The sequence below is a fragment of the Capra hircus genome, chromosome 11 (assembly GCF_001704415.2).
Source record: "Capra hircus breed San Clemente chromosome 11, ASM170441v1, whole genome shotgun sequence".
In the NCBI taxonomy this organism is placed as follows: Eukaryota; Metazoa; Chordata; class Mammalia; order Artiodactyla; family Bovidae; genus Capra; species Capra hircus.
The window spans coordinates 48,918,031-48,945,772 of NC_030818.1; the positions used below are offsets into that span (position 1 = coordinate 48,918,031).

General features: G+C 53.2%; 4 protein-coding genes across 5 annotated transcripts; 2 read left to right on the forward strand and 2 right to left on the reverse strand.

Moving 5' to 3' along the window:
- Nucleotides 314–6,272, forward strand: C11H2orf68 (chromosome 11 C2orf68 homolog). The gene is made up of 4 exons (XM_018055376.1): nt 314–599; nt 683–801; nt 1,964–2,115; nt 2,482–6,272. Exons 1-4 carry the CDS (start codon nt 493–495, stop codon nt 2,602–2,604), a joined length of 501 nt encoding a protein of 166 aa, XP_017910865.1. The 5' UTR covers nt 314–492; the 3' UTR covers nt 2,605–6,272.
- TMEM150A (transmembrane protein 150A) lies at nt 8,613–13,690 on the forward strand. 2 transcript variants are annotated; one of them, XM_018055374.1, is made up of 8 exons: nt 8,613–8,727; nt 9,253–9,436; nt 9,860–9,907; nt 10,225–10,311; nt 11,141–11,208; nt 11,509–11,636; nt 11,745–11,922; nt 12,145–12,915. In XM_018055374.1, the coding sequence occupies exons 2-8, from the start codon at nt 9,372–9,374 to the stop codon at nt 12,384–12,386; spliced, it is 816 nt and encodes a 271-aa protein (XP_017910863.1). In that variant the 5' UTR covers nt 8,613–8,727; nt 9,253–9,371; the 3' UTR covers nt 12,387–12,915. The 2 variants fall into 2 exon arrangements, with proteins under 2 accessions (XP_017910863.1, XP_013823167.1); XM_013967713.2 differs by lacking the exon at nt 8,613–8,727 and having other exon boundaries at nt 9,360–9,436; nt 9,860–10,049; nt 12,145–13,690.
- RNF181 (ring finger protein 181) lies at nt 13,813–26,909 on the reverse strand. Its single transcript, XM_018055375.1, has 6 exons — nt 26,857–26,909; nt 15,556–15,710; nt 14,797–14,927; nt 14,501–14,610; nt 14,229–14,303; nt 13,813–13,951 (listed from the first exon to the last, which is right to left on the reverse strand). Exons 1-6 carry the CDS (start codon nt 26,857–26,859, stop codon nt 13,892–13,894), a joined length of 534 nt encoding a protein of 177 aa, XP_017910864.1. The 5' UTR covers nt 26,860–26,909; the 3' UTR covers nt 13,813–13,891.
- On the reverse strand, nt 18,663–26,978 carry VAMP5 (vesicle associated membrane protein 5). The gene is made up of 3 exons (XM_018055377.1): nt 26,857–26,978; nt 19,584–19,721; nt 18,663–19,109 (listed from the first exon to the last, which is right to left on the reverse strand). The coding sequence occupies exons 1-3, from the start codon at nt 26,857–26,859 to the stop codon at nt 18,900–18,902; spliced, it is 351 nt and encodes a 116-aa protein (XP_017910866.1). The 5' UTR covers nt 26,860–26,978; the 3' UTR covers nt 18,663–18,899.

Consider the following 27,742-nt stretch of genomic DNA (forward strand, 5'->3'; position numbering starts at 1 on the left):
GGTGCTTTGTGTTTTTCTGGATTTTCTGATATATCAGCACTAAACCTAAATCCTCTTTTCCTTTTGATAGTGTCACAAAAGGAAAACCCCGGCCAGGAAGAGGAAATTGAGCTCGTAGTATTTTCGTCTGCCCTGCCCCGCCCCGCCCCGTCCCTCCGCCCCGCCCCGCCCCTCCGCCCCGCCCCTCCGCCCCGCCCCGTCCCTCCGCCCCGCCCCGTCCCTCCGCCCCGCCCCGTCCCTCCGCCCCGCCCCGTCCCTCCGCCCCGCCCCGTCCCTCCGCCCCGCCCCGCCCCGTCCCTCCGCCCCGCCCCGCCCCGCCCCGCCGGCGCCTGGAACTGCGCGCAGAGAAGCTCGGCCCTGCCCTCCTTTTCCCGTCGTCAGGGCTAGAGGCCGAAAGTCGAGCGAGGGGCGGTGCTGAGCTCTCGGGGCGCGAGGGTGGCCGTTGGGGGCCTTTAGGCAGGGACGGCGGCGGCTCCGCGCACAGGGCTTAAGATGGAAGCGGCGCCGAGTCCCGGGTCGGGACTCTGCTACAAGCCTGGAGGGCGACTGGACATGAGCCACGGCTTCGTGCACCACATCCGACGGAACCAGCTCGCCCGGTACCGCCCCGCCCCGCGCCACCGCCGCCGGCCCCGGCCTGGCCTGGCCCGGCCGTCCCTGACTCCCGCTCGGCTCCCCGCAGGGACGACTACGACAAGAAGGTGAAGCAGGCGGCCAAGGAGAAGGCAAGGAGGCGGCACACGCCTGCGCCCACTCGGCCCCGAAAGCCCGACCTGCAAGTGTACCTGCCGCGACACCGAGGTGAGGCCGCCCACCCGCCTGCTTCCTCGAGCCCGCGCGCGCTCTTTTGGCGCCGGCTCAGCCTCAGTGCACTCTTCTTTCCTATGTGGGAAAAAGCTACTTCTTAGCCCCCAAGGCTCAGTTCGTCTCGTCCCTTCTCGGAACATCTACCTCGATGGTCCCCAATCGCCGCTAGTGGTTCTCCCCGTAGAACACAGAGGGCTCAAGTTAAGCAACACTGTTACCGGACAAAGCTGGGAGTCTGCAAGTTGTCTTTCGCTTCCTCTCCACCACACTATTTTCGTATTCCCGTCACCTAACAGAAAAAAAATTTGGCACTGCTCTAGGCGACAAGGACATACTTGTGGAATGAAGCCCAAACCAACTTAATGGCTTTTTTTCCCCTTCGACCCAGCAATTACAGTAGATAACATATGATGCTAAATTTGTTGATCTTCCCTAAGTGTGCCTTTAGAGGTTGTATACATTTCATTCATTTAGCTTTCAGAGGACCCCATAAGATGGGAACCCATTATCATTTGTGTTTCACAGTCTGCAAAACGGATACAGAGAGGTTCAGCAACTTGCCTGAAATCTCAGGGAAGTAAATGGCAGAGCCTGGATTTGAACCCGGGGAGAGCGCAGTCCACCTCTCTACCACCTTCCAACACTGTAGACAGATGTGCATTGTGTACCTCCTGTGTGATGTGACTGTGCAAAGGTGAATAAGATCCCTGATAGGCGGCACATTTCACACACACATTCTGGGTCCATGAGAAGACTGGTGCTTTCTTTTCCCCTAAATTCAGCTTTTTTCTTTTTTTATTTTTGGCTGTGCTGGGTCTTCGTTGCTGCCCACGGACTTTCTCTAGTTCCAGTGAGCAGGGGCTCCTCTCCACTTGCAGTGCTTTGGCTTTTTATTACGGTAACTTCTCTTGTTTTGGGGCTCGGACTCGAGAACACAGGCCCAGTAGTTGTGTTCTAGAGTGAGCAGGCTTAGTTGGCCTGAGGCATGTGGGATCTTCTCGGACCAGGGATCGAACCTGTTGCCCCGGCTTTGGCAGACAGATTCCCAACCACTGGATTACCAGGTTTTCTTTCCAGTCTATTTTCCTGTATCATCTCTGGGCAAGGGTTCCAGCAGCCTTCCTTTCTTCCCTCTCATTCTGGTTCATCCCTCCAGATGGTTCTACCCATCCAAGCAACCCAGACTGTGAGGAGTCCGGTGAAAGCAGCAGTAGTGGCAGCTCTGAGCCAGAGCCTCCTGGCCATCAGCTTTTCTGCTTAGAGTATGAGGCGGACAGCGGAGACATCACCTCAGTTATCGTGTATCAGGTACGCCTGGTGGAAACAGCTGCAGCCTGAGGGTCCTGGGCCGTGGTAGAAATCACTGTGACACCCGGAGCCACTGTTGTCCTCAGGGACTGGTGGGAAGTATCTGTCTCACATGGGAGCACAGACTGCTGGGCAATGCTTTAGAGCACAAGCCACTCCCATCACACAGTGATTCTCAGCGGGCGATGGGAAGGGCACGTGGCCCACAGTCGAGAATCACTATTAAGGGGACACCTGGGCAACGACAGGCACTGGCAAGAAGCTGTGAGTCCCACGGAGATCTTTGAGAGTGTTGTCTAGGGACAGGGCAGGCTACCTTTCCAGAAGAGACTGGGCCCTGAGCTTCCTGACTCTTCCTTCACGTAGGATGATGATCCAGGAAGGGTGAGCGAGGAGGTGTCAGCCCACACGCCTCTGGAGCCACTCATGCGAGAAGCCCTCAAGTTGCGCATCCAGGAGGAGATTGCAAAGCGCCAGAGCCGACACTGAACAGACTGGAGTCGCTGCCCAGGGAGCCATCTCTAGTTTGGGGGTGCTGGGACCAGTCTGAGATGATCTTAAGATACCCCTGTACCCCCACCAAAGCTGCCACATCCACAGGAAAAGGGTGTCACAGGGACTGGGCCTGGCCATCTCCCTTGTAGCCATTTTTTCTTACATGTTGGCCCATTTGACCACCCTAATATTCTGAAAATTTTTGAGAATTTTGTTTGGTTAGCTTGGTTTTGTGGAAGCAAAGACTCTGGGGAGAGTTGAGGTTTATGAAACGCTGTGCCAAAGTGCTGCTTTCTCACCAAGGTCATATCCCCCAGGGCACTTGGCCGCTGCTGCTCCACCCAGCTCCATGAGCCCTGTTTGCTATTTATGGCTCCTTACTTCTGTACCTTCTGTTCACTTCTATGCATTTCCTAGATCTTTTCTGGCGTTTCTTTGTTCTCTTCTTTCATTCATCTTTTTGTCTCCCAATGCATCAGTTACATTCCCCCCCACCTCCCACCTTTAGCTGCTAAGGATTTTGGATGTGGGGGTTCTGGCCTCTGCCTTTCTGGCAAGCTCTGCCTGTAATTCTGATACCAGTCAAGGGAGACCTCCTTTGATGCCTACTTGCAAGCATGTCTCCCTCCCCTTACATGACTTTTGCAGGTTTCTCCCATGCGCCACACTTCGCCCAGTCTCAAAAGATGATGCCAGAACTCAACTGTGAGGTTTTTTTGCCGCAAAACCTGCCTGAGCTAGGACTACATAATTCCAGCTTCCCACCTGATCCCTAGCTGTGAACAGGCCATCTGTGCTCAGGCTAAAGGAGAACTATCAAAACAAGCCAGAAACTGTGTTTCCAGATGTGATTTAACAGTCTTGAATGTACGTACAAAGGCAGATTCAACATGAGCAATTATTGCCTGTTTGGAGCCCTAGGGCTTAGACGGTAAAGAATCCGCCTGCAATGCAGGAGACCCGGATTCAATTCCCTGGGTCAGGAAGATCCCCTGAAGAAGGGAATGGCAACCCACTCCAGTATTCTTGCCTGGAGAATTCCACGGACAGAAGAGCCTGGCGGGTTACAGTCCATGGGGTTGTAAAAGAGTCAGACACAACTTAGCAACTAACAGTTTCTCTTTCACTTGGAGCCCTAGTTGGGAAAAGGAGGGGAGCCTGAAAAGTGTCCTGGAGGGAACTAAGCAAGCCTCTTTCATCTTCCCTTCCCCTGCTCTCTTTCTCCTGTGCTACCTCCCAAGAGTATATAAAACTCCTAAGAGACCCTAATACTAAAGATCCCAGGAAATCACTGCTTTCACTGAAGTGAACATTCTTCTTAACAAGGGTTGGACTAAGGTCTGAGAAATCCACCAGCTGTCCCGTACACGATGGTTCCAAGCAAATGGGCCTAACCTCAGTGACTTGAAGTGTGGGATTTAAGTGAGCCCATGAGCACTGGGACTTCAGACCAACACTCCTCCTGCCCCAGAGGTTTCACCTCAGGGTCTCAAGATTAAGTCTGGCTGGTCCCTTTCAGCAACTTTTCTCATAAAGGACATCTAAGGGCATTTTTGCTTTGTGCCCTACAGCCCAGAAATGGGGCAAGGCAGCTACTTCAACTACATCATTAAAATGCAGCAAGTCACAGCTCGCTGGGAAGGTGAGTGAGGTGGATAAATTAGAAGGACCTGGTTGTGAAGGCAGACAAGGACCAGCATGATCCTGACTCCCAGAGCCGGCCCAAAGCCAGTGCCTTAAACTGGCCGGTCCTGGGCTCAGTTCTCTTTCAGGGGAGCAAGTCTGCCCCCATTCGGCCCAGCTGGAAGTGCCTTTTGACTCTTAAGGTTAACTACCCTCCAGAGCCGCCCAGGTCGAGACTGTGCCATACTCTGTCCCCTGTCTTCCTGTACCTCAGAGCACCAGACATTTTCATCTTGCATCTCTTCAGCTGATTTTCTCACTTGGACATAGGATTTCACCGAACCTCTTAGGCTTCCTAGTCTGGAAATACTTTTTGGGTTTGTTTTCTCATAGCTGGATGGCCTGTTTTCCTGGATTTATTATAGAATTTAGAAACAAATCCATGGGGGCATGACCTCTAGAGTTTAGCCTCCAACCCTGTGTTGTGAGAATCGTACCAATTCTGTCCTTCTGCGTGTTGACTGTGTAATCCTCACACTCTCAGGTAAGAGACTGATGGGAACATCTCATGTGTAAACTTGTTGTTGAGGCGCTTTGCTAATTGAGTGCATATAAAATATCTTCCACCCAAGAAAGCATTCTAATTCTTAGCTAGTTTATGCTGCACAACTGTAGGAAGCACTAAGCCTGGTACTTAAGTGAGAGGTTGTCCTTCAGGGCAGGCCTAGTGGTGTTGATGCTGCCATGGCTCCAGATGTGCCCGAAATGCTTCTCTACTGACAGCTCTCAGCCCATTGACAGCTCCGCTCATTGCGTCTCACCCCTCACTGCAGTCCAAGATGGTGTCATACTCTCCATTATATTTATTGGACTTGCCTCCTGATGTCTTTTCAGCTATTTTCAGTTGTTGGTGCCTTGCCCTCAAGGAGCAGTTTCCAGGGCTTTTCCCAGAGGCCCTAGAGCTGTCTCAAAAGAGGACTGTCCCTGCTGTTTCGTGCATTGGCTACAGCATTAGACTAGCTTTCTGGCAGACTGCTTCAGGATCAGCACTTATTTGATTAGATATAGTCTCAGCCGCCTAGGAAAAAAAAAAAGTCTGGGAGCCTAATAAGCATATTTCACGTTCATCCAAAATGAAGCGTTCTTCAGTTACTGAGGCTAAGCCTTGGACGTTAAGGCATTGTGTGTCCCGGGCCACAGTGGGTGATGTCACTAACAGAAGGAAGCTGGATTTGCAGGGGTTTGGGGCTGTGCGAGAGTAAACACTAACACTTGAGTTCCAGCCAGCTGGCAAGGATGAAAGTATTTGAAGAATGTAATACAAGATGGGAAAAGGAGAACGTAAAGCTTTCTGTCCTGAATGAGAGTAGGAAACCGGCCAGCGGGACCAGCGTGGGCAATAAGAAATGCTTCTCTCTCTGGACAAGCCTTAAAGGGACATTCCATCTCCACTGCTCCACTCCCAGGGGTGCTGCCATGCAGAGATTAGCCCATGAAACTGGAAGAAACCCTTTGGAGTGGTGGGTATCCAGCTTACTGTGCATGTGGCACCATCTGTTGGTGGTAAGGTAGGGCCCCCAACTGGTTCGCAAATGTAAATGCAGCCTTTTGCAGACAGAAGCGTAAGGACAGGTGGCTTTCCTACCTATGAGCCTTCTTTGGGGAGGAGCATCATGGAATGTAGACAGTTATCTGAAACCTTTTAAGTTCCCTCATTGAATTCCTATCCTGTCCCTGAGGAATCATATGACCAAGAAACAGGCACCCACCCCAAATTTCCCCAGGAGGTGGAGTGATGCCAGAAGGGAAGAGAGTGAATGGCCCCTCTGCCTTCCCAGAGCCACCAGAATGAGGAACCGGTTGCACTGGTTGTATAACGTATCAGAAGCCATACTTTGTTCTGTTTTCTCATTTCCAATGTTCCTGCTGTGTGGATGAATAAAATGACATGTTGCAAATTTATTTGAAAATCCTGGAAGGAAGGTACTTTGCAAATACAGTATTCTTTTTAACCAATAAACGTACTATTTTTATAAGCACTGTTTTTGCCAAGAGTTGTGAAATCACTTGTGTACATAGGGAAGTGAAGACTACGTGTTGCCCTAAAGTCATTGAGCACAGAATCAGCACTGAAAATCTCATCTCTTGTTCTGCCTGACTATTTTAAGGACTGTCCTGGTTGGAGCATAACAAGTAGATTCACATGGCATTGGAGCTGGAAGGGCCTTTTAAAGACATCTGGTCCTACTTTCTACTGATATGCAACTCATCCCTCTCAGCATCCCTTGAAGAGCCCTTCTGTCTCGGGCTAATTCTCTGTTCTAGGGACTACTCAGATTGTTGTATTAAGCCAGCAATTAAGCCAAATCTGCCTCCTTGTCAAGGCTCTGGAGTGCTTGCCTTACCCCCACTTTAGGATAGAACAGCCAGTTTAGAACCTGAGTAGTCCTCCCAGGCCTTCCCCACAATCAAGGCTAAAAAGGAACGCAAACCCAACTCAACAGGAGATAGTAAGTGTTAATTAAGAATCGCCAAGCTTCCAAAGAGGTAGGAAATGCTGAGGGCTCACAGCACTATTGGGCAGATGAGAAAAAGTGCCTGCTCCCAGGGGAACACCCCTGGGCAAGAAGATGGTGATCTCGATAAATTAGACAGAGGCACTCCTTTGTCCTGGGGCACAAAGCCTGGCTAGCAGAAGGCGGACTGGTTTTATACCTCCCTGGTTCTTCAGCCAGGTGTTCTTGTACAGGGTCGTTCAGTACCGCCATACTTCTTGACCTGGTTTTAACTACTTACCCTAAAGCAGTTTGGAAGAGGGTCCTCCAACAGGTTTCCTGGTTCCATTTTTACCTTCCACTAGGTTCAGAAAGGTTTCTCCTTCCTCAAGGAAGCACACCCCCATTGTCTAGTTAGTGTATCTACTCCATTTCCCCCACAGTCCAAGGCCATTTCTGCCTATTACCTTTGCCTCACCAGTCCTGCTGAATTTAAGCTCCCTGGTTCCTGGCAGCGTGGGCACAATGCTCCCTTCAGTAAAGGTCTGTGGGCCCCCGGTGTTGCTTCATAGGGACTCCAACAGATGCTGGACTGCCAGTTTGAGTACTTTCCTGCCCTTTTAATCATGAAAACAATGTCCAAGAGGGCACCCTTGGCCTTAAAGTGTGTATGGTGTGTCAGCTACCCTTTCAGTAAACAAAGGATGTGGCCATCAAGGCGGTAGCCACTGTAGCCACCCCCAGCTGCACCCTGAGGGGATTCAAGGTGGAGAAAAGCTGGCTATTGGCCCCAGATAATTGAGGTGCATATCAAAGGAATGCTTTCAATGTGCCCAGACTCTTGTATCTTCCCATACAAAGAAAAACACTACATTCATTATGTCTGGTTACTAGTCTTTAATTAACAGTAAAGCTTTTGATATTCCAACTACCAGCTTTTTGTAATCTTTATATCCTCACTTCTTCCTTGCCTCTTTGGAGCAGTCCCACAGAGCTATGAGAGGCTGCCTCCCCTGTTGGAATCCTTAGAAAGTTTGCCAAATAAAACACAATTCTCAGCTTTTGGGTTGTGCTTTTTTTTTCCAGTCAACATAAAGTTTGGTGAAGCTGTTGGGTAATTTATCCTCACAGTATCCTGTTTGCTTTTTCCCAGATTGCTCTGGGTCTCCAGCCGTCCTCTCCTCTTTTCCCTCCTAACCCCTGGCCATGGGGGTGTGCTTAGAATGGATGTTTCAAGCCAGTGCTCAGCAGTCAGGAAACATGTTTTGGACGCTGACTTCTGGACGGTACTCTGTGTACTTGTACCCTTGAAAATAAAATGTATCTGATGAAAGTAGCTCTCCTCCAGACTTTGCTGAGTCCGAGGAAAGCAGAAGCCAAATGTAGGGCGCTAGAATTTCTTAAGGAACAGCCAGGTCTTTGTGCTCTCTGCTCTGCAGACCGGCCTCGCCTTGGACAGAGGCAGGCAAGGGGCGTCACACGGAGGGAGGCTGTCCGAAGTCCCCGTCGGCCAGTCCAGGTTGCAAAATGTGCCCGGCGGCGGCAAAGGAAAGCATCCTTTAGCCACGTGTGCAGTGACAATCACAGGTGCAGCTGGAAGGAGGTGCAGACCCCGGAGCTTCCCGCCTCCGGAAGCTTCCACCACAAGATCAGGGAAGACGGGGTTATCCTTTTGGTATCTCCGCATCAGATGCTCCTCGGCTGGGATCCCACGCCACCGCCCACAGATCCCAGGTTCCCCCCACGTCGGGGCACCGCCCACCGTTCCGGCATGACGCAGGTGCGGGGACTCGGGAACTGTAGTTCCCGGCTCGATCTGCGGCGCCGGGGCGAGGGTGGTGCGGACTCCAAGTCCCGGCGGGCGGCGCGACTCGGCCCCGGGCGCTGGGGGCGGGGCCGCCCGGCCCTTTAAACCATTCAGGGTCGCTCCGAGGGCCGCAGCCGGGGACGGCGCCACGCGGGGGCCGAGCAGGACGCGGCGGCGGGACGCTCCGGGGAGGTGCGTTCGGGGCCCCTTCCTCCCCCAGACCTCCAAAGATCACCTGCGAAAGCACAGGTGCTGGGGGCTGCGGACCATGGGCTGCGGGTGCCCAGGCGGGCGGGCAGGGGACCAGGCTGGGCTTACCGCGTGAACCCGCCCCTTCCCCGCGGCGCCGGCGCTCAGGTAGCTGCCTGCGCCCCGCTGCCTCTCCGCCCAGCCCCGGACCCCCTCGCAGGCTTTTCTTGGCGTGACCCGCTCCGGACTGTCCTGACTCCAGACCCTCTCCCAGCCCGGGACCCTCAGGCCAGGGAGGGTGGCTTCCTTTCCAGAGCTTAGGGCCCCGCGGCGTCTGAACATCTGGCTGGAACGCGGAGGACCCCGGTGAATGCCGGAGGGTGTCCACGTTGTGGTGGGGGCTCAGCCCCAAGCGTGAGCGCTCAGAGCCGCAGAGGGAGCCCTGCGTCTGGTGCTGACCACCTTTCTCCCCGCACCGGCTTTGGCCAGTCACTAGACCCTGGACTTTGACCTGTCTCTCTTCACCAGGCCCGGGCAGCTGATGGTTTTGACGAAGTATCTTAAGGTTGCCGGCCCACCCCCTCTTCTCCTGCTACCTCTTGTCCTCCCCCCCCTCCCCATCACCACCACCCTGGCTTCCCTCCCTCATGACCGCCTGGATCCTCCTTCCTGTCAGCCTGTCAGCATTCTCCATCACTGGCCTATGGACTGTGTGAGTACGGAGGGGGATGGGGGGAAGGCAACAAGGGGACAAAATGTGAGGAGGGACAGGGCCCAGCCAGGACCCAACAGGAGCCTGATGGCACACAGAAAGCCCCCTTGTCCTGTGGCAGGCTCCAGGGTGGTACCCAGGGTCACTCTGGCTGTCTCCAGAGCCTGGCCTGGCGCCTGGGCCCACAGCCCCTTGGGACACGCTGGCACCACTGCTGTCCAGCAGCGTGGTGCAGACAGACACACTTCTAGCCAGGGCAACGTCCAGAATTGGGACCAGGCTGTGGGTTCTCTAGAGTAGTGTCGGGCCACAGGGCCACCCCAACTCAAGTCCCCAGAAAGGAGAGTGAGGCAGAATGAAGGAAGAGTCGGAGGGGGAAGGCTGGGCGCGCCGTGGGGCGGGGTGACAGTTGTGCTCCCACAGGTATGCCATGGCCGTGATGAACCACCACGTGTGCCCCGTGGAGAACTGGTATGGCGCACTCTGCAGACAGCCTCACTCTAAAGCTCCCTTCATCTCTGTTCCCTCTTGGGCCGGGGCTGCCTCGAGCCAGATGGAGACACTGGGCCTCACTGCTCTTCTCTGACATTGGCAGCGCCTGCCCCCTCCCCAGGCATGGCTTCGTGCCCACCTACCTGCTTCCCACCCTCATTTGCCCCTTTGGCTTCTGTCTCGGGGGTCCTGGGAAGTGGGCTCTTCTGCCCCTGCCAAGGGAGGTCTGGGAGGGTATCTCCCAGAGACCTGAGGGAACCCCTTCCCCCCAGGCTATGCTCTGTCCTACCTGCCAGGTCTTACAACGAATCCTGCTCTCCTGACCCCACGAAGCAAGGGGGCCCCAAGACCTGCTGCACCCTGGATGACATCCCCCTCATCAGGTGAGGCCTAGAAACCTGGCAGGTCACAGAGACCCAAGGCCCAGCTAGACTTCCAACCAAGTGTCTCAAGCCAAGGCATATCCCTGGGTCCCAGAAATAATAATTCCGTTAAGAGCACATATGCCAACACTGCTTACCAATTAGGATGAGCCAGGCCCTGCACTGAATCCTTTACCTGCCTAAGGTCATTTCACCTTCCCAGCATTGAGGCAGCTATTTTCACGACTTTATAGGCAAGGAAACTGAGACTGCACTATGTCATACATCCAGCTCCCTCAGTTAGTGAGTGGAGTCACCTAGATGTGGCTCAGAGGTTAAAGCATCTGCCTCCAATGTGGGAGACCCGGGTTCGATCCCTGGGTCGGGAAGATTCCTCTGGAGAAGGAAATGGCAAACCACTCCAGTATTCTTGCCTGGAGAATCCCATGGACTGAGGAGCCTGGTGGGCTGCAGTCCACAGGGTCACAAAGAGTCGGACACGACTGAGTGACTTTACTTACTTACTTTACTTCTCTGCCCAGCCTAAGCCCTGGCATAAGGGAAGTCAGACCCACTGTGGACCTTAACAGTCTCAGGGATCCCAGGGAGCCTTGGGGTCCACTAGGCAATCCTGGGCTCTCCCAACTCCAGCAAACACCCAGCACTCTGCCTTGGGGGGAGGTGTGGTCAGCCTGGGGCCACTTGTTTGTAAGGGACACTGGCCTTTATCCATCAGGGTCTGGCCTGCAAAGGAACAGGTGCAGATAAGGGCAGAGAGAGCAAGTGGGCCAGGAGGGGGGCTTTCCAGTGCTTCTGCCCCTCTCACTCTGTCCCCACCCCCTCCTCTCAGCAAGTGTGGCTCGTACCCCCCTGAGAGCTGCCTCTTCAGCCTCATTGGCAACCTGGGTGCTTTCATGGGTGAGTTGTGCCCTCGGCGCCCCACCACCACCCCACCCAGTCCAGCCTACCCTCACCTCCACTCCCCAGAAAGCCCTGGCTTTGTGCAGCCCACTGCACCAAGGGCTAAGGCCAGCGGGGCCACTTCACTTGCATTCCATGAAGGCCCAAGGCTGACTCCCACACAGCCACCCTGGTATAGAACACCCCCTGCCTGTCCATTCTCTTCCGGCCCTCAGAGCATCTGGGGAAAGCTAGCTGGGCTGGATCGGGGCCAGAGAAGGCGCCAGAGCCGGCCCCTGCTGTGCTCTCCTCCCCCAGTGGCCCTGATCTGCCTCCTGCGCTATGGGCAGCTCCTGGAGCAGAGCCGTCATTCGTGGGTCAACACTACGACGCTCATCACAGGCTGCACCAATGCTGCGGGTCTGGTGGTGGTGGGAAACTTCCAGGTACGCCCGCCTGCCGGCCTTTCAGCTTCCTCTAGAGGGACAGCGAGATGGGCGGGGGATGAAGGGGTGGAGGGGAGGGGCTGATATGTGCTTGCTCTCCGGGCCCAGGTGGACCATGCTAAGTCTCTGCACTATGTCGGAACTGGTGTGGCCTTCACTGCCGGCCTGCTCTTCGTTTGCCTGCACTGTGCCCTCTCCTACCACGGGGCCACAGCCCCCCAGGACCTGGCTGTGGCCTACCTGCGAATTGTGCTGGCAACCATCGCCTTTGTCACTCTGATCCTCAGTATCCTTCCAGGATGGGGTGGCCAAGAACTCCTCCTGTAGCCCAGACCCTCTACCACCCAGGATGCTGGGGGGGAGGGGGGAACAGACACCCCTGCCCAGTCTGGTCTTCTGCCCCTACTCCTGGGAGGTGAGACTTGGTCCTCTGCCCCAGCCTATATCCAGGAAGGGTGTCACCAGGCTCCCATACCTCCTCCCGGACGTTTCCTTAGCCCCCTCCCAGGTGGGGTCTTCTTCATCCATGAGAGCTCTCAGCTGCAGCATGGGGCAGCCCTGTGTGAGTGGGTGTTCGTCATTGACATTCTCATCTTCTACGGCACCTTCAGCTACGAGTTTGGGGCGGTCTCCTCGGACACACTGGTGGCCGCGCTGCAGCCCACCCCCGGCCGGGCCTGCAAGTCCTCCGGGAGCAGCAGCACCTCCACCCACCTCAACTGTAGCCCTGAGAGCGTCGCCATGATCTGAGGTCTGGGGAGGGTGGCTGGCCCTGCCTCCGCAGCTCCCCGCATCTCCTTTGCATTTCTTTTGTACCAAAAAACCCCGATTTTGCGAAAAGTATTCTGTTGGGACACAGGCTGCCTCGCTCCTGGAGGAGGGGCCGTCCCACACCTGTGCCATAGAGGAGCGGGCCTCTTGGCAGGCTGCCCAAGCCACACAGCCCACTCCCCACACTGCAGTGTTATCTTTGTTTTAAAGGTCACATGTCATTCACCCAGCCACCCCTTCAGGTGCCTTCTACTCCCTCAGTGCCAAGGCTGGACCACTGGGGTTTCCTGCTGCAGGAATTGGGGGCTGGGAACAGCAAGAGGGCTACCAGTCTCGGGGGTGGTGGTGAGCACTCCTTAGTCTACGGGAAGGCCCCCTATGGGCCCACTGAACTGCACTGGGATTCTTCACTCTGCCCCTTTCTTTAGGGCAAATAACACAGCAGAACCACGTGGGTATTTTAGTACTTTTTTTTAATATATATATCTATTAAAAGAATTCTAATTTGCATGTTTGTAGTCTGTTCTGAAGAAACGAAGAGGGCCTTAATGTAGAACAGCTTCCCCTGGACAAAGGATGGGAGAAAGCCCCTGCCCACAGGGAGGGTCCTGAGTGCCCACTGAGAGCAAAGCTGCCAAGAACAAAGGATGCCAAGTGCTATCCAAGCACCCCTGAAGGGCCTGAAGCCCTTTCTGGGCCTCTAAACAGTCTGAAGAGCTGACCTGATTATTTCACACTTCCTACCCTGCTCAGGGGCTTCCCTGGTGGCTCAGATGGTAAAGAATCTGCCTGCAGTGCAAGAGACCCCAGTTCGATCCCCGGACTGGAAAGATCCCCTGGAGAAGGGAATGGCTACCCACTCCAGTATTCTTGCCTAGAGAATTCATGGACAGAGGAACCTGGTGGGCTGTAGTCCATGGGGTCGCAGAGTCAGATATGACTGAGCAACTAACACTTTCACTTTTTTTCACCCTGCTCAATTGTCTGGCTTGAAGACTGATTCCACACTTAAGGGATATGATGGAGGACAGGGTACAGAGAATAACTTGAAAATGTTAGAAGCAATCTGCAATGAAGCTAAAGAAAGCCCTGGGGATTCTAACACTGACTAAAGATTGCAGTGGGGAGGGAGAAATGTTGGCTAGTTTTTGGTTACCATTTTTAAGTCACTACTAGGTGCCCTGCCTGACACATTTTGTCTTTCAACCACAGACACATAGGCCCAGGCTGTGGCTGGTCTGGTAGCCAGGTTCTTGACCTAGGCCCTATTATCCTCAGGCCAGCAGGCTTGGTAGGGAGGGATACCCAGCCTGGGACCTTCCACGGCTTAGGACCCCATCCCAGTAGAGACCCAGTGGAGGGTACAGAGCCCCTTCCCAGGCCTGAGAGCAATGCAGCAGCAGGATGAGTGAAGAAACCTTTAATGAGAACTTGAGATGCAAGAGGAACATGTTGCAGAGGACCAGTGTCCAGCCCTAGCCGCCTCATGTGTACATGGCGCCGTGGAGGTTCTCGAGGCGGTGCTTCTGCTGCTGCTTGCGAGCCTGAAGCAAAGAGTGCACACTGGTCGGGGGCCATCCCCAAAGGCCTGTGGGTGAAGGGATAGGGCAGCCATCGTGGGGCTGGCTCACTGTTTTCAGGCCCCTAACATTTGGGCAGGAACATTGCCAAGGCCCTTGCCCCTCACCACAGTCACTGGGAAGGTGGCCAGACTCATGGACTGTGAGCCTACTCAGGCCTCCTAAGGTGGGGAATGAGGGCATCAGGAACAGGGACTCAGGGAGCCCTGTGACCACCCCCTCCACTTGCCCAGCCCCCTACCTTATCTCGCTTGTGCTCCTCATAAGTGTCATCATCAGTGGGCAGCTCATGGCGGCACAGAGGGCAGGAATTGGTCTGAGAAAAGCAGTGCAGTGTACCAGCCCGTCTGGTTTTCATAAGCTCAAAACAACCATCCCCAGCTCCCAATTCCCTACCCTTACCCCTCTCCCATCTCTGATCCCACACCCCACCCCAAAGGTCCATCAACAGAAAGAGGAGGCTTGAGGACTAGGCCCAAGGCAGGGTGAGGGCTGGGAGAAAGGAAACAGTACCTTGCTCAGCCAGGGCAGAATGCAGTTGGAATGGAAGAGGTGATGGCAAGGCATCTCAATGGCGGTCTCCGCCTCCTCAAATTCCAAAAGACACACGGGGCACTTGAGCTCTTGAGGAGGGAGTGCTAATCAGGAGAGCTGCCACAGGCCCTACCTCCCAGCTCCCACTCCTGAAGGACACACTTGCCCCAGCCTGACCTGGAAAACTGAAGGGCCAGACTGTAATCTGGCTTCCAGAGTTGGTCAGTCTGGCAGACCTGCCCCAAAGAATTAGTGGAAGGACTTAGTGTTCTCACCAGCCTGAGAGCCCCCGATGACTGTCCTGGGAAGGTTCTCAACTGCAGTCTTGGCAGCGGGTGGAGGCAGGTGGTGATCCCAATCCACTACCAATCCCAAGTCTTCAAAGTCCATCCTATTGAAAAGGGACCTGGGAAGAAGGATGCAAGGTCAGAACCAAAGAATCTTTGCCCCCATAATCCACTAAACATTAACAGACAAATACTCTGCCCAACTAGTCATACTAATAGCTACCCCTCAGTATTGCTCTAGATAAAAAGCACAGTGGGAAATGGCTTACAGCGGCTATCAGACAACCCCAGGCCATCAGACAACCCCAAGAATGCAGGTTATTTATTCCAGTTTCACACGAGAGAGAGAAATTATTTGGGCCACTCAGGAATGACCCGATAAAGCCAAATTCCAAGTGGCAGTGTAGCTTCCGTGCTTGAAGTGCCTAACGGATATACCTACTCACAGTCACATGGCCCCTGCTCCCATGACCCGCCTACTTCAGTACCTCCTAAAGCCCACTGCCCTCCAGTTCGGACACCCCCTCTTCCACACTCCAGATCGTTTTTTCCAGAATTCCCTTGCTCTAGTCCGTCCAAGGACGACCGAAATTATCGACTTCCCCCCGAATCTCACTGCGGAATTAACTCGCAGATTATTTATCCGTTTTACCCAGAAACTGCTGCCCCACATAATCCGCGTTCTCCAGCCAGCCTCAGCCCAGACACCTGCTGTGTGGGCCCTACCTCCCAGCCCCGCACACCCACCTTGCAAGCTCCAGCAGCATGTTTGTTCGGGGATCCCGTTCACGATCCAACGGCTCGCAGTCGTGTTCATCAAAATAGGACGCCATGGCAGCCGGGCTGTCTGACACAGCCCTCAGACCCGGCCGTACCTCAGTCTCGCGGCGCTGGCCAATAAACTAGCGAGTTGAGGGAGGGCAACCAATCAGAGTCTCCAAGAGGCGGGCACAGTGGCTCTTTCGCCACATAGGAAGAGGAAGTATTCATTTTGTCACCTCTCATTGGCTCGAATAAGTCAGGTGACCAAGGGCTAAAGCCAATGGCAGGGACCGAGGTGGGTCAGAAAACGGTCCTCTTGGACCCCTCGGTCTAGGGTAGGTTTCTGGGAGACGTGAGCGGATCGCATAATCTTGAGAAGCCAAGTGTTTGAGCTATAGGGGTCCTCCATCCGCTCTGCGGCTCAGAGGATCTCGGCAGGTCAGATCTTACAGGCCTCTCAGAAAGAGGGCGGCGTTGACTCAGGGGTCAGGGTTCTGCGAGCCTGGGGAAGCCTGGAGTCGGGGCTTTTCGCTGCTCTGCCGCATCCTCGCCGGGCGGTTCAGCACCCGCTGCGCTCTAGTCGGTTCAGGACTAGACAGTTGACGCCACCTCGACTTCCACAAAACAAATAAAACTTTCCTATTCAGTTCTGCTGTGTTAGGCACAATAATAAAAGGTGGGGTAAACTCCCCCACCCGAATAGAGGCCTTACCAGCTCAGGGAACTATATGTCTGTGTGATCTTTTAGCCCATTGCTCAGCGTTTCCCCTAGCTTCTGTAAAATTAGTGGCTTGAATTTAATAAGTAGTTTGCATCTCTGGCAACCAGGAATCTCTTGGAGGAAGAAAGGAGAGGTTGCAGCTTTAGGGGGAAAACAACAACAAAAAACTCCACACAACTGTTGTTTAGTCTCAAAGATCAAATTTAACTGATCTAGGCCTGTGTGTGTGTGTGTGTGTGTGTGTGTGTGCTAAATGATTTGGCTGCTAGCTATCATTTATTTGGCAACTAGAATCATTCCATTTATGTTGTACACAGGGTATAAATATAAATACTCCTCACAATTATCCAGGAGCTAGTATCATTATAGTCAAAGCTATGGTTTTTCTAGTAGTCGTGTATGGCTATGAGCTGCTGCTGCTGCTAAGTCGCTTCAGTCGTGTCCAACTCTGTGTGACCCCACAGACGGCAGCCCACCAGGCTCCCCCGTCCCTGGGATTCTCCAGGCAAGAACACGAATGGGCTGCCATTGCCTTCTCTGATGGCTATGAGAGTTGGACCTTAAAGAAGGCTGAGTGCCAAAGAACTGATGCTTTTGAATTGTGGTGCTGGAGAAGACTCTTGAGAGTCCCTTGGACTGCAAGGAGATCAAACCAGTCAGTTCTAAAGGAAATCAACCCTGAATATTCATTGGAAGGACTGGTTGCTGAAGCTCCAATACTTTGGCCTCCTGATTCAAAGAGCTGACTCATTGGAAGAGACTGATGCTAGGAAAGATTGAAGGCAGGAGGAAGAGAAGAGGGTGGCAGAGGATGAGATGGTTAGATAGCATCACCAACTCAGTGAACATGTATTTGGGCAAACACTGGGAGACAGTGGAGGACTGTGGGGCCTGGCATGCTGCAGTCCATGGGGTCGCAAAGAGTTGGATACAGCTTAGTGACTGAACAACAAGAAGTATCATTATTGCTTTTTACATATGTAAGAACCCAAGTCCAATTCCACAGGACCTCTAAGCAGTGTTGCAGACCTAAGTACAATACCCAGGGCTTCCCTCCATCTTTCCCAGGAAAGGCTGATGGTGGTGAGCCTAGCGGAAGTAACATGCTCCGTGAGGGTACAGCTCCACACAACTGGAGGGTCTGTTCTTGTTTCTTTGTCAGTAGCCCTCAGTCCCCCTAACAAGGAACTGCTTCTGTTACACACGTGACCCTGAGTTCCTCTTCCCACCTACACTTGAGTTTGAGATGCAGTTAAGTAGCTCAAGCAGTGGCTGCCTTGCTTCCCAGTTCTTGGTAGGACCTTTCCTTCTTACTTGGCCTTTACCCAATGCTCTTTCCTGGTGTCCCGAAGACACTGCCTCCCTAGCCCTGTGAAGTCCTAGAGCTTTGAAAAGCTCTTTCCCACAGGGCAAACTCCAGGCCATCCTTTGTGACTCTGCACCTTACAGCATCACATAGAAAAAAGCCCTTCCCTTTTCCTGCCACCTGCTACATCTGTATGGGCTTCCCAGTGGTAGAGAATCCGCCTGCCAATGTAGGAGATGCAGGGAACTTGGGTTCAATCCCTGGGTTGGGAAAAGATCCCCTGGTGTAGGGAACGGCAACACACTCCAGTATTCTTTCGGGGAAAAAAATCCCATGGACCGAAGAGCCTAGCTAGAGTCCATGAGGTAGCAAAGAGTCAGACACAACTGAACAACTGGAAATACAGGCATGCCGAATCTGTAATCTGGTGTAGAGCCTGAGGAAGAACTTGGGGGCAGAAACTAGAGGAGGTACCCAAGGGGGAAGAGCCTCCCTGAAGGTGAGAGCCTTGTGAGATAAAGATCACGGGAGTGCCTTCCTCTTTGTCATCCTATGGGTCCTCTGAACAGCCCCAAACTCAGAAGAATAACAGATTTCATCCTCAGGAAGACAGACTTAAAGGGCACCAGTTGAAGGTTCTGGTTTGGGGGCTGTTGTATCTTTACACCTGCACCCTAGAGGGATCTGTCTGTAAGACTGGATCAATGGGGAAGGGAGAAGAAGATGTCATCTTCCAGGGCTGAAGTCCTTTGGAACTTTCTATTTTATAAGCAGCCATGGGGGTGGAGGCAGAGCAGGATGAACCAATCTGAGGATCTTCAAACACACACATGTAAGTCGCTTCAGTCATATCTGACTCTGTGACCCCATGGACTGTAGCCCGCCAGGCTCCTCTGTCCATGAGATTCTCCAGGCAAGAATACTGGAGTGGGTTTCTGTGCCCTCCTCCAGGAATTCTTCCCAACCCTGGGATCAAACCTGCATCTCTTTTGTCTCCTGCATTGCGTGGCGGGCTCTTTACCGCACCACCTGGGAAGCCCTCAAACACACATACACATACACCAGTTTTTACCCAAACAGTGGTTTTTACTAAGCTCCAGGTGGGGGCTGGCTTGGCATGGCCAGTGCAGCAGGTTGCCCTCAAGGGCCAGTCTGTGGTATGACAGGAAGTAACCAAGGTGCACGCATTGAAGCTGCCCTCCATGCTCACTGGGGTGGCTCAGAGGGGAGCAAACTCCAGGGTTCTCTGAAGACCAGAACTGGCCAATGTGGCTCTTCAGCCTCTTTCCAGGCCCTGCTGGGTCATTCCCCAGGCCCCGAGGCAGGGCCTGCATCCTGGACCTGTGGGGCGCTGCCGCCCTTGCTGCTTTGTGGGAGAAGGATGACCAGCAACACAATCAGGAGGATGAGCAGGGCAACGCCCGCTGCCAGCCCCACGTAGATCCGGCACCGGGCATTCTCCCAGCGCTTCTTCTGGGCCAGAGTCTTGGTTGTCTTGCTGAAGGCTGAGCTCTGCAGACACCCCCCAGACACAGGGTGGGAGTTAGGGGTTTCCCCAGAGCCCCAGACCAGCTTCTACCAACCCCATCCCCACAAAGGGTCTCCTTATCTCCTTGCTCAGCCTCCCCAACCTGTCAGCTCCCTTTCTCTACAAAGCCTGTCTTGGGACCCTCCCAGCCTAACTCCTGGTCTAGACACTGGTGTAGCCCTCGACTCACAGCCCTGCGGGTTCACTCCCAGTTAACAAGGCCAGTCTTCAACTTTTTAGGACAATCCACAGCTTCAAACCAAGGCCTTCATCCTTCACAAGGCCTCCCCACCCATTGCCAGCTGGGCTAGGGGGCCCTCAAGAAACCCACACCGGCCTTTGGGTAAGCGTCAGGCCCCACCCATGGCTGGGAGAGCCCCGGGGCACAGTCTGAGTGCTCCCTCTGAGGGTCCCTTCTAGCCTCTCCCTCTCCCTCTCTGCTTCCCCAGGCCTCACACCATGTCCAGGAGTTGGTCTGAACGCTGCTCCAGCTCCGCCAGCTTCCCGTCACGCTCCAGGACCTTGTCGAAGTTGTTGAGCATGATTTCTGTCACCTCATCCGCCTGCCGCTGGCATCGCTCCAACTCTTTCCCTGCCTGGGCACCAAGCCCAAGGTCAGGGCTACGTGATGCCCCCATGTGGCCCTCATTTGGCCATGAGATTCAGAGGCCTCCTTGCCCCTAATGTGTGTGTGTGTGTGTGTGTGTGTGTGTGCAGTGTATGAGTAAGGGGAACAGCATTTTAACGGCATTATTCACATAAGGGTCTGATATGTGCTGAATGAAGGGCTGGTCTCTTGGGGAGTATGGCTCGCCTTTGGCTCCCCCCCCCATGCCCATCAAGGCAGGTCCTAGGTCAGCCTTGACTTCCAGCATCTCAGCTTCGTCTAAGGTGCCCCAGGATGAGACCTTCCCAGGACCTGCCCACCCTCCCACAAAGCAGACACTCGGCTCACGTGTTCGAAGTGAAGTGAAGTGAAAGTCACTCAGTCGTGTCTGACTCTTTGTGACCCCGTGGACTACAGACCACCAGGCTCCTCTGTCCATGGAATTCTCCAGGCAAGAATACTGGGATGGGTTGCCATTCCCTTTTCCAGGGGATCTTCCCCACCCAGGGGTTGAACCTGAGTCTCCTGTACTGCTGGCAGATTTTTTACTGTCTGAGCCATCAGGGAAGCCCCACCTGTTCAGGATGGCCTCAACTCAGTGTGCACCTGCCTTGGGGTTTTCCACTGGCCTAAAGAGGCACCGAAGAACAAGCAACTGAGATACTTGGCCACAGCCAGACAGGGAGGAGATCCAGCCCACAGAGCCAGAGAGGTCATTTTGGACCACCACATCTCATATAGCCTCTGCCTAACCCCATAGACACACACTCAGATTAGATCTCCCTTCCTCCCTGCCCCAGCCTCTGACTGGTCAGGCCAGTTCTGCCTCCTGGCCTGACCCTGCTCCTGCATCAATGCTCAGAGTTGACTCCCTGTCTGCCTGGGAGCCTTGGCCTTCCTGGCCTCTGACCTCCAGCTTTTCAGCTATAGCCGAGGTCTTCTTTGGGATTCAGCTCTTGGATTTCCCAGCCGGGGCAGCAGCCTCATCTGACAAAAGAACGTGGTTCATTTCAGAGGACTGGGAAGGGAGATTCAGGGTCCAGGCTGGAGGAGAGGTCAGGAAGAGGAAGAAAGCATGCGTCACAAGCAAGGTAGAAACTGGGCTTCAGATACATGCACCGGGAGAGACCCATGGCAGGAGGCTGGAGTCCAGAGACACACTGCCAGGATGAGATGAATCCCAGCAGATTAACAAACCACAGCAACTCTCCCAGCCCAGTCCCCCAGAGCCCAACCCTGTTCTCATCTCCTCCCCACAGAGCATGGGCCAAGCTCACTTTCCTGCCAGACTATATTGCCCATTGTCTGCAGCAGACGTTTCAGCATTTGACTGAATTCCACTTAAAACCAGAAAAAGGAAAGGGATCTGCTGGTCACAGAGGGCCACCTCCTACTCAGGCAAGAATCCCTATACAGGATCCTCGCAGCTGCCTTGCACATAACCTCCAAGCATTCCCAGTATATGAGTCCTCTCTCCCCAACTGGACCACAAGCTCCTGGGGGGGGCAGGGGCCAGTGCCCTGCCTTTGTCTGCCACCAGCCTGGGGACCCAGGAGGCCAGCGCACAATGCTGACCATCACAGGGAGTCAGTGAGTGGGCCAATTATAACTTATCCAAATGCAACTGATGTTCAAGTTTGTTACCCCAGTGTATTTCTCTAACCCAGCAGGAGTTTCGAGGGGGCAGGCATCTGTAACCCAAGTAGGTCAATATTTACTCATGAGCTAGAAAAGCCTGTTTCGAAAGGGGGGCCAGCAAACCACAATAGAAGGGTACATTCGGACTGGGGGAAGCCATAGTTGGGGAACGAGGAAATATCATGAAGAAAGCTGGGAAGTTGTACTCATCTCTATCTTTTCCTGAGTCAACCACCATCACCACTATTATTACAACTATATGAATAATCAGCAAGTCTCCGTTACTTGGGCTTCCCTGGTGGCTCAGCTGGTAAAGAATCTGCCTGCAATGCAGGAGACCTGGGTTCGATCCCTGGGTTGGGAAGATCCCCTGGAGAAGGGAATGGTTACCCACTCCAGTATTCTGGCCTAGAGAATTCCATGGACTGTACAGTCCATGGGGTCGCAAAGAGTCGGACACAATTGAGTGACTTACACTCTGTTACTTGGAGTCTCTCACATTCAAATAGTCCAAGGCATGCCTACATTCAAATAGTCCAAGACAAAAATCTGGGAAGGATTCAAAAACGAGAACCAGGGCTTCCCTTGTGGTTCACTGGTAAAGGATCTGATTGCCAGCGCAGCAGACATGAGTTCAATCCCTGGTCCAAGAAGATCCCATATGCCCCGGGGCAACTCCTGAGCCTGCGCTCTAGAGCCCATGAGCCGTAAGTGCTGAAGCCCACGTGCCCCAGAGCCTGTGCTCCGCAACAAGACAAGACACTGCATTGAGAAGCCCGCGCACCACAGCTCAAGAGTAGCCCCAACTCTTGGCAACTAGAGAAAGCCCACACACAGCAACGAAGACCCAGTGCAGCCGAAAGAAAAATAAATGAATAAATAAAAAAAAGAAAAAGACATGAATAAATTAAAACTATTAAAAAAAAATGAGAACCACTGCTAGAAACTGGAACACTGCATGTCATTTTTTTTTTCCTACTCTAAATGCTACAGCTGTTGTTATCTTATTCTCCAGCATGGGGTGATGTTGGGTCACATTCTTCTAGGGAGCTGGCTGTGCCTCCCACTGCAAGCTGCACTCTCCATTCTCCAACGGCAAAGCCAGGCCTGTCTGGAGCCTAGATGGGCCCAGGCCTAAAAGAACACATTCACTCCAGGGAACACACAGGCCCAAGGTTCAAGTCTCTGGGCCTCCTTGGCCTCTCTCAAGCAGAGCAGAAAGGACACTATATGCATGAGTCTCTGCCAGCAGTGATTAAAATAAAAAACTGTGGGATTTAAAAGGAGATAAGAGACCAGAGGGCAGGCTTCCTGCCGCACAGAACTCAGCATAACACTTGGCACACAGTGGATGCATGGAAAATATTTTCCGAATGAGTTGGGGCTGTTCTTGTAAAGATGGCTATAGGCTGGGGGAAAGAGATGTATATGGTACAATCAGAGGAGAGCGATCACTTCACACCATGAGATACAAATAGGGAGTGTTGGAGTTGCTGACAGACAAGTGATTTCCTGAGAACCGAGATGGACCAGGTAAGGTAGAGCTTGGACACTTCTGCCACACTCAGACAGAAACATACTCCAGACAGAGGTAGTAAGGGTGGAGGGGCAGGATGGGGCCTGAGAAAGCAGCACCAAGTAAAGAAGAAGTGGGACTTCCCTGGTAGTTTAGTGGTTTAGACTTGACGCTTCCACTGCAGGGGACACAGGTTTGATCCCTAGTCTGGGAACTAGAATTTCACATGCAGTGTGAGGAAGCCAAATAAAACAAGGACGCTCTCGAAAAGGGAGAGACGGATGGACCTAAAACTAGTGTAGGTTTCTGAGCCTGGAGGAGAATTTCTGTGTTGGTGGTAGACTGGCATGGACGAAAGTGAGATAACTCAGGCCAGAAGCCACTAGAAGGCATGTAGAAGTGCCATCAGCAAGGGTATGTGGAGATGTCCGGAGGCTGGGGGAGGGTGGAAGGGGAGAGAGGAAGGGTGAGTGAGAGAGGAAGGAAGGGTGAGAGGCACCTCCGAGAGTGGGGGAAGGGGTGGGGGTTGAGGGACAAAGGGTGGTAGTTACACAGGAAATCGACAGACCGTTTTCCTGTGTGCAGAACATGCCTCCTTCATTTCTCAACTCTCCCCTCAGGTTTTTCTGGCCAGAACAGCTGGTTCCTCGGAAAGACAAAGCTCTCAAAAAACCTCCCGTTCAAATGTTCCTGTCTGCCCTTTTTTCCTGGTTAGTGCTTATGAAACACTAGGCCAGCTGTCACCATTGTCATCCTTAGAGAGACCCACCCAGGTAGTGACCTGGGGTATCAACTCCTTCCTGGGTCAGTTCACAGCTGAGCTCACAGCTTAAGAGATGCACCCTGCATTATAGCCCCCAGCACCTTCAAATCCTGCCTCTGCTGCTCAACAGCTGAGCGACTAAAGACTGGGGACATGATCTTTCTGACCCTCCACTTTCTCATCTATAAAGTGGTAACATCTCCCACATTAGCTAAGGCATGTGATGTATGAGAAATAAAATGCCTAGCACAATTCCTGAATGCTCAATAAATAACAGCCATTATTATTGCTATAAGATCTCCTGGAGAAGGGAATGGCAACCCACTCCAGTATTCTTACCTGAAGAATTCCATGACAGAGGAGCCTGGTGGGATATAGTCCATAGGGTCTCAAGGAGTCAGACACAGCTGAGGGACTAACACTTCATATATTGCTATAGCCCAATTTTCCCTAGTATTTTTTTTTAAGCTGTCAGATCCCAGGAACCACACAATACTTGTGGTTAATAAATCCTCTTAGCCACAACTACTGAAGCCCACACGCCTAGAGAAGCCACCACAATGAGAAGCCCGCGCGCCGCAACCAGAGAGTAGCCTGCGTGAAGCAACAAAGACCCACCATGCTCAAAAAAAGTTTTTTTAATAAATAATAAAATAAAATAAATAAATGAATCTAAAAAAATTTTTTTAATAAAACTCAAATATTTTTAGAAAATACACAGCCAAGCAAGCTCTTCCCTATGGCCAACTTGTGCACATAATTGTTTCTAACCTATATATAGAACTTTACATGGGCCTTTGATAACTTACATCTAGTGCATTTCCATCAGGCCTTGCAGGCTGTTGAGAATGTTTTACATCTTGACAGTAATAACAGCTCCCAATCAATGGGCACATACTCTGAGCTAAGCACTGAGCTGCTAGCTGACTGCTCACTTTATCTCATTAAAGCCTCACAACAATACACTGAGAAAAGTACCCTTATCTCAGTTTTATAAGAAACCGAGGCTCAGAGGGGTTAAATCACCCAGCCAAGATCACAGAGTCAGTGAACAGAAAATCTGGGAGTTGAACCGAATTAGTCTTCAAGGATCACATTCTTAACCCTTGTGTTAAACTGGATGGTGCTAAAGGGAGGTCAAATGCTTTAGCTGACTGGCTAAAGACCCACCAGACCTTTTGATGCTGCCAACTCAATTTATGTGCAAATAAGGAAGGCCTGTGGCTCAAAAACCCAAATGGTTTGCACAGTGCATAAGTGAGGACCATCTACAAGATGAATAAATCAAGTCATTCCCCACTCAGTTTCTACCTTTCCCATCAGTATTTTGTTCCTACCCTATTCCCTGTACCCGTCACCATGACTAGCAAAGGAAATGCCCAAGAAACCCTTGTTAACTGAATGAATCAGCAAAGAAAAGGACTTCCCTAGTGGTCCAGTGGTTGAGACACGGATTCAATCCCTGCTCTGGGAGGATTCCTCGTGCCTCAGAGCAACCAAGCCCATGCACCACAACTACTGAACCCCACACACCCTACAGCCTGTGCTCCGCAACGAGAAGCTACCACAATGAGAAGCCTGTGCACCACAACTAGAGAGTAGCCCCTGCTCTCCCCAATTAAAGAAAAGCCTGAGCACCGCAACAAAGACCCAGAGCAGCGAAAATAAATAAATAAACATTTTAAAAAAAGAAGAAGAAGAAGAAGGACCAGGTAGGGAAGGACCAGATGGGAAGAAGAAAGGGAAAATGCTAGGGGTGGACAAAGGGGCAGGAGTGAGAGAAAACACAGACAGGAAGGGGCCAGGAGATGGTTGGGAGAGAGATCAAATCTCAGGCTCAGATCCACTATTTGCCTGAGATGAACCTGTGAGAGTCCCAGAGTTTTCCAGTACTCCCCAATAAATGATCCCATCCTCAGCCTTCATTTCAGGAGTTTCCTCTTCTCACCAAGTACTAAGGGCCAGCTGCAAGCCCATCCTAACCCTGCCTGATTTCTTGCTCTGCATGCTGGAAAATGGGCTCCAGGCTCTATCCCATTCTCCAGGCCTCCCTCGGTTTCCTGGCCCAGCCTTAGAGCTCATCGCTACCTTCCTGCCCGGCTTCCTCTTCCTGCCTCCAGTTCCCTGGAGATGAGGCCATCTTGGCATCTCAACCCCCAGCCAGACCACATCCATCACATCTCTGCTGCTTCTCCATGGCAGGATCTTTTTTTTTTTTTTTTTTGCTGCACCATGCAAGGATCTTAGTTCCTTGACCAGGGATCGAATCTATGCCCCCTGCATTGGGAGGTCAGAGTCCACCAGGGAAGTCCCTGCATGGCAGAATTTTAAAGCACTAAGCCTGCTTCCTGCTGGACACAACTTCCCTTAGTTCCAGGGAAGGGGAGAAGCGACTCACACCACCTGCTTCTAACACCTTTGCCTTGGAAATGACAAGCAGGGACAGAGGCCAGAGTCTACAGCACCGAGTAGGGGATGACTCAACTCAAGAATGTGTCCTTAGGTAAGGCTTAGACGGGAGTCAAGCTATGCCCCACTGATAACTTCAGTGGAAATTTTATTGTAAACATCTTCCTTTCTCTTTCCCCAGGAGAAGGAGTTTGCCCTCCAACACCCTGTCACAGGGCTGGCCTGGCCTCTACCACCCCATCTGCTCAGGTTTCCAACTCCTGGGCCAGACTTGGCTCCTCACCGCCCCAGGAAGGGCTGCAGAGGTCATCATATTACCCACCACTTCTCAGAAGCAGGTTCTGAGCGCCAGACAGATCTCTGCCATTGTATCTCCTTCAACCTCCTAAGGACCCAGCCAGGCAGGTACTGCTGACCCCACTTCACCATGCGGAAAAGGAGGTTCAGGGAGGCTAAGTGACTTGCCCCGGGGTCACAGAGCGTGTAAGTGGCCGCCACCAGGACCTCAGCACAGAGTCTCACTCCGAAGAAAGCCGGTGCGTAACTGCTCGGCTCCGGCAAGTCCCGCTCACTCACACGGCGAGGGGCAGCCAGGACCGGCAAGTTCCGTACTTTTTCCCTCCCGGGATGCGCGCGGGGAGCGAAGGGTCCGGACGGGTCCTGGCTCCCGGCCGGCCGTCGTCACCTCGCCGGGGAACGGGCGCGGGTCGCGAAGGATGCCCCCGCCCTTGGACTTCGGACTGCCGCCCAGCACCCCCACGCTCGCCCTCTGCCCCCTGCCCCGCTCCGGGCCCTCACCATCGCCGCAGCCGCCTCGCCCGCTCCGGCTCTTCTGCCCGAGTGGCCGCAGTGCCAGGGGCCCGGGAGGAAGCGGAGGGCGGGGCGGGGCCTGCCCGGAGCGGGCGGGGGGCGCGCCTCCTCTGAGCAGCAACCGAAACCCGGCCAAATCGAAAGCTGCCGGCGATGGCTCCCGGGATCCGGACACAGCGCCTCTCGCGGTGCTGGCGGCGCCCGGCTCGGGAGGATTCCCCAGCCTCGTGAAGTGGGGTCTCCAGCTAATCAGCTTGGTGCCAGATCTACACCTCAGGAGTCCTGTGTATGAAACAGTCGCAGTGGAGTGGGCTCGCGAACGCGGGCTCAGCGGATCCTCTCTGGAACTGCATCCAAATCAGGCAGACGAGTTCACCTGGAGTTCATCTGGACAGGCATCATTTGTTCATTCAACAGGCAGGCGCTCGACGGAGCGCCATTGTCCCGCGCTGCGCTAGGGGACTGCAGACGCAGTGAAGAGCCTGGCCAGTGTTGCTGCAACTCACCCATAACCAAAAACCGACCCCCACCCCTCCAAAGTTCTGAAACTGAATAAAGTTTATTCACAATAAATATCATGAATGCACTGCCTGACACTGGATTGTACATTTGTGTGTGTGATAGTTACACAGTCTGTGTCTGATTCTTTGCGACCCCATGGGCTGTAGCTCACCAAGCTCCTTTGTCTGTGGGATTCTCCAGGCCAGAATACCAGAGTGGTTAGCTATTCCTTTCTCCAGGGGATCTTCCTGACCACTGATCAAACCCAGGTTTCCTGCATTGCAGGCAAATTCTTTACCATCTGAACCACCAGGCAAGCTCAGATTGTACATTTGAAAAGGGTTGATTGTATGTTTTGTGAATTTCACCTCAA

Bases quoted from the DNA above. Each gene is read 5' to 3' on its own strand.
- TMEM150A (XM_013967713.2), top strand. From the start codon at position 9,910: ATGGCGCACTCTGCAGACAGCCTCACTCTAAAGCTCCCTTCATCTCTG. The intron at 10,050-10,224 runs GCATGGCTTCGT...CCTACCTGCCAG, and splicing joins AGCGCCTGCCCCCTCCCCAG to GTCTTACAACGAATCCTGCT. The intron at 11,637-11,744 runs GTACGCCCGCCT...CTCCGGGCCCAG, and splicing joins TGGTGGTGGGAAACTTCCAG to GTGGACCATGCTAAGTCTCT.
- C11H2orf68 (XM_018055376.1), top strand. From the start codon at position 493: ATGGAAGCGGCGCCGAGTCCCGGGTCGGGACTCTGCTACAAGCCTGGA. The intron at 600-682 runs GTACCGCCCCGC...GGCTCCCCGCAG, and splicing joins CGACGGAACCAGCTCGCCCG to GGACGACTACGACAAGAAGG. The intron at 802-1,963 runs GTGAGGCCGCCC...TCATCCCTCCAG, and splicing joins GTACCTGCCGCGACACCGAG to ATGGTTCTACCCATCCAAGC.
- RNF181 (XM_018055375.1), bottom strand. The intron at 14,928-15,555 runs GTGGGTGTGCGG...CCTTCTTCCCAG, and splicing joins ATGCTGCTGGAGCTTGCAAG to GTCCCTTTTCAATAGGATGG. The intron at 14,611-14,796 runs GTGAGAACACTA...TCCCTCCTCAAG, and splicing joins CATCGGGGGCTCTCAGGCTG to AGCTCAAGTGCCCCGTGTGT.
- VAMP5 (XM_018055377.1), bottom strand. The intron at 19,110-19,583 runs GTGTGAGGCCTG...GGGTGTCTGCAG, and splicing joins CAGACCAACTCCTGGACATG to AGCTCAGCCTTCAGCAAGAC.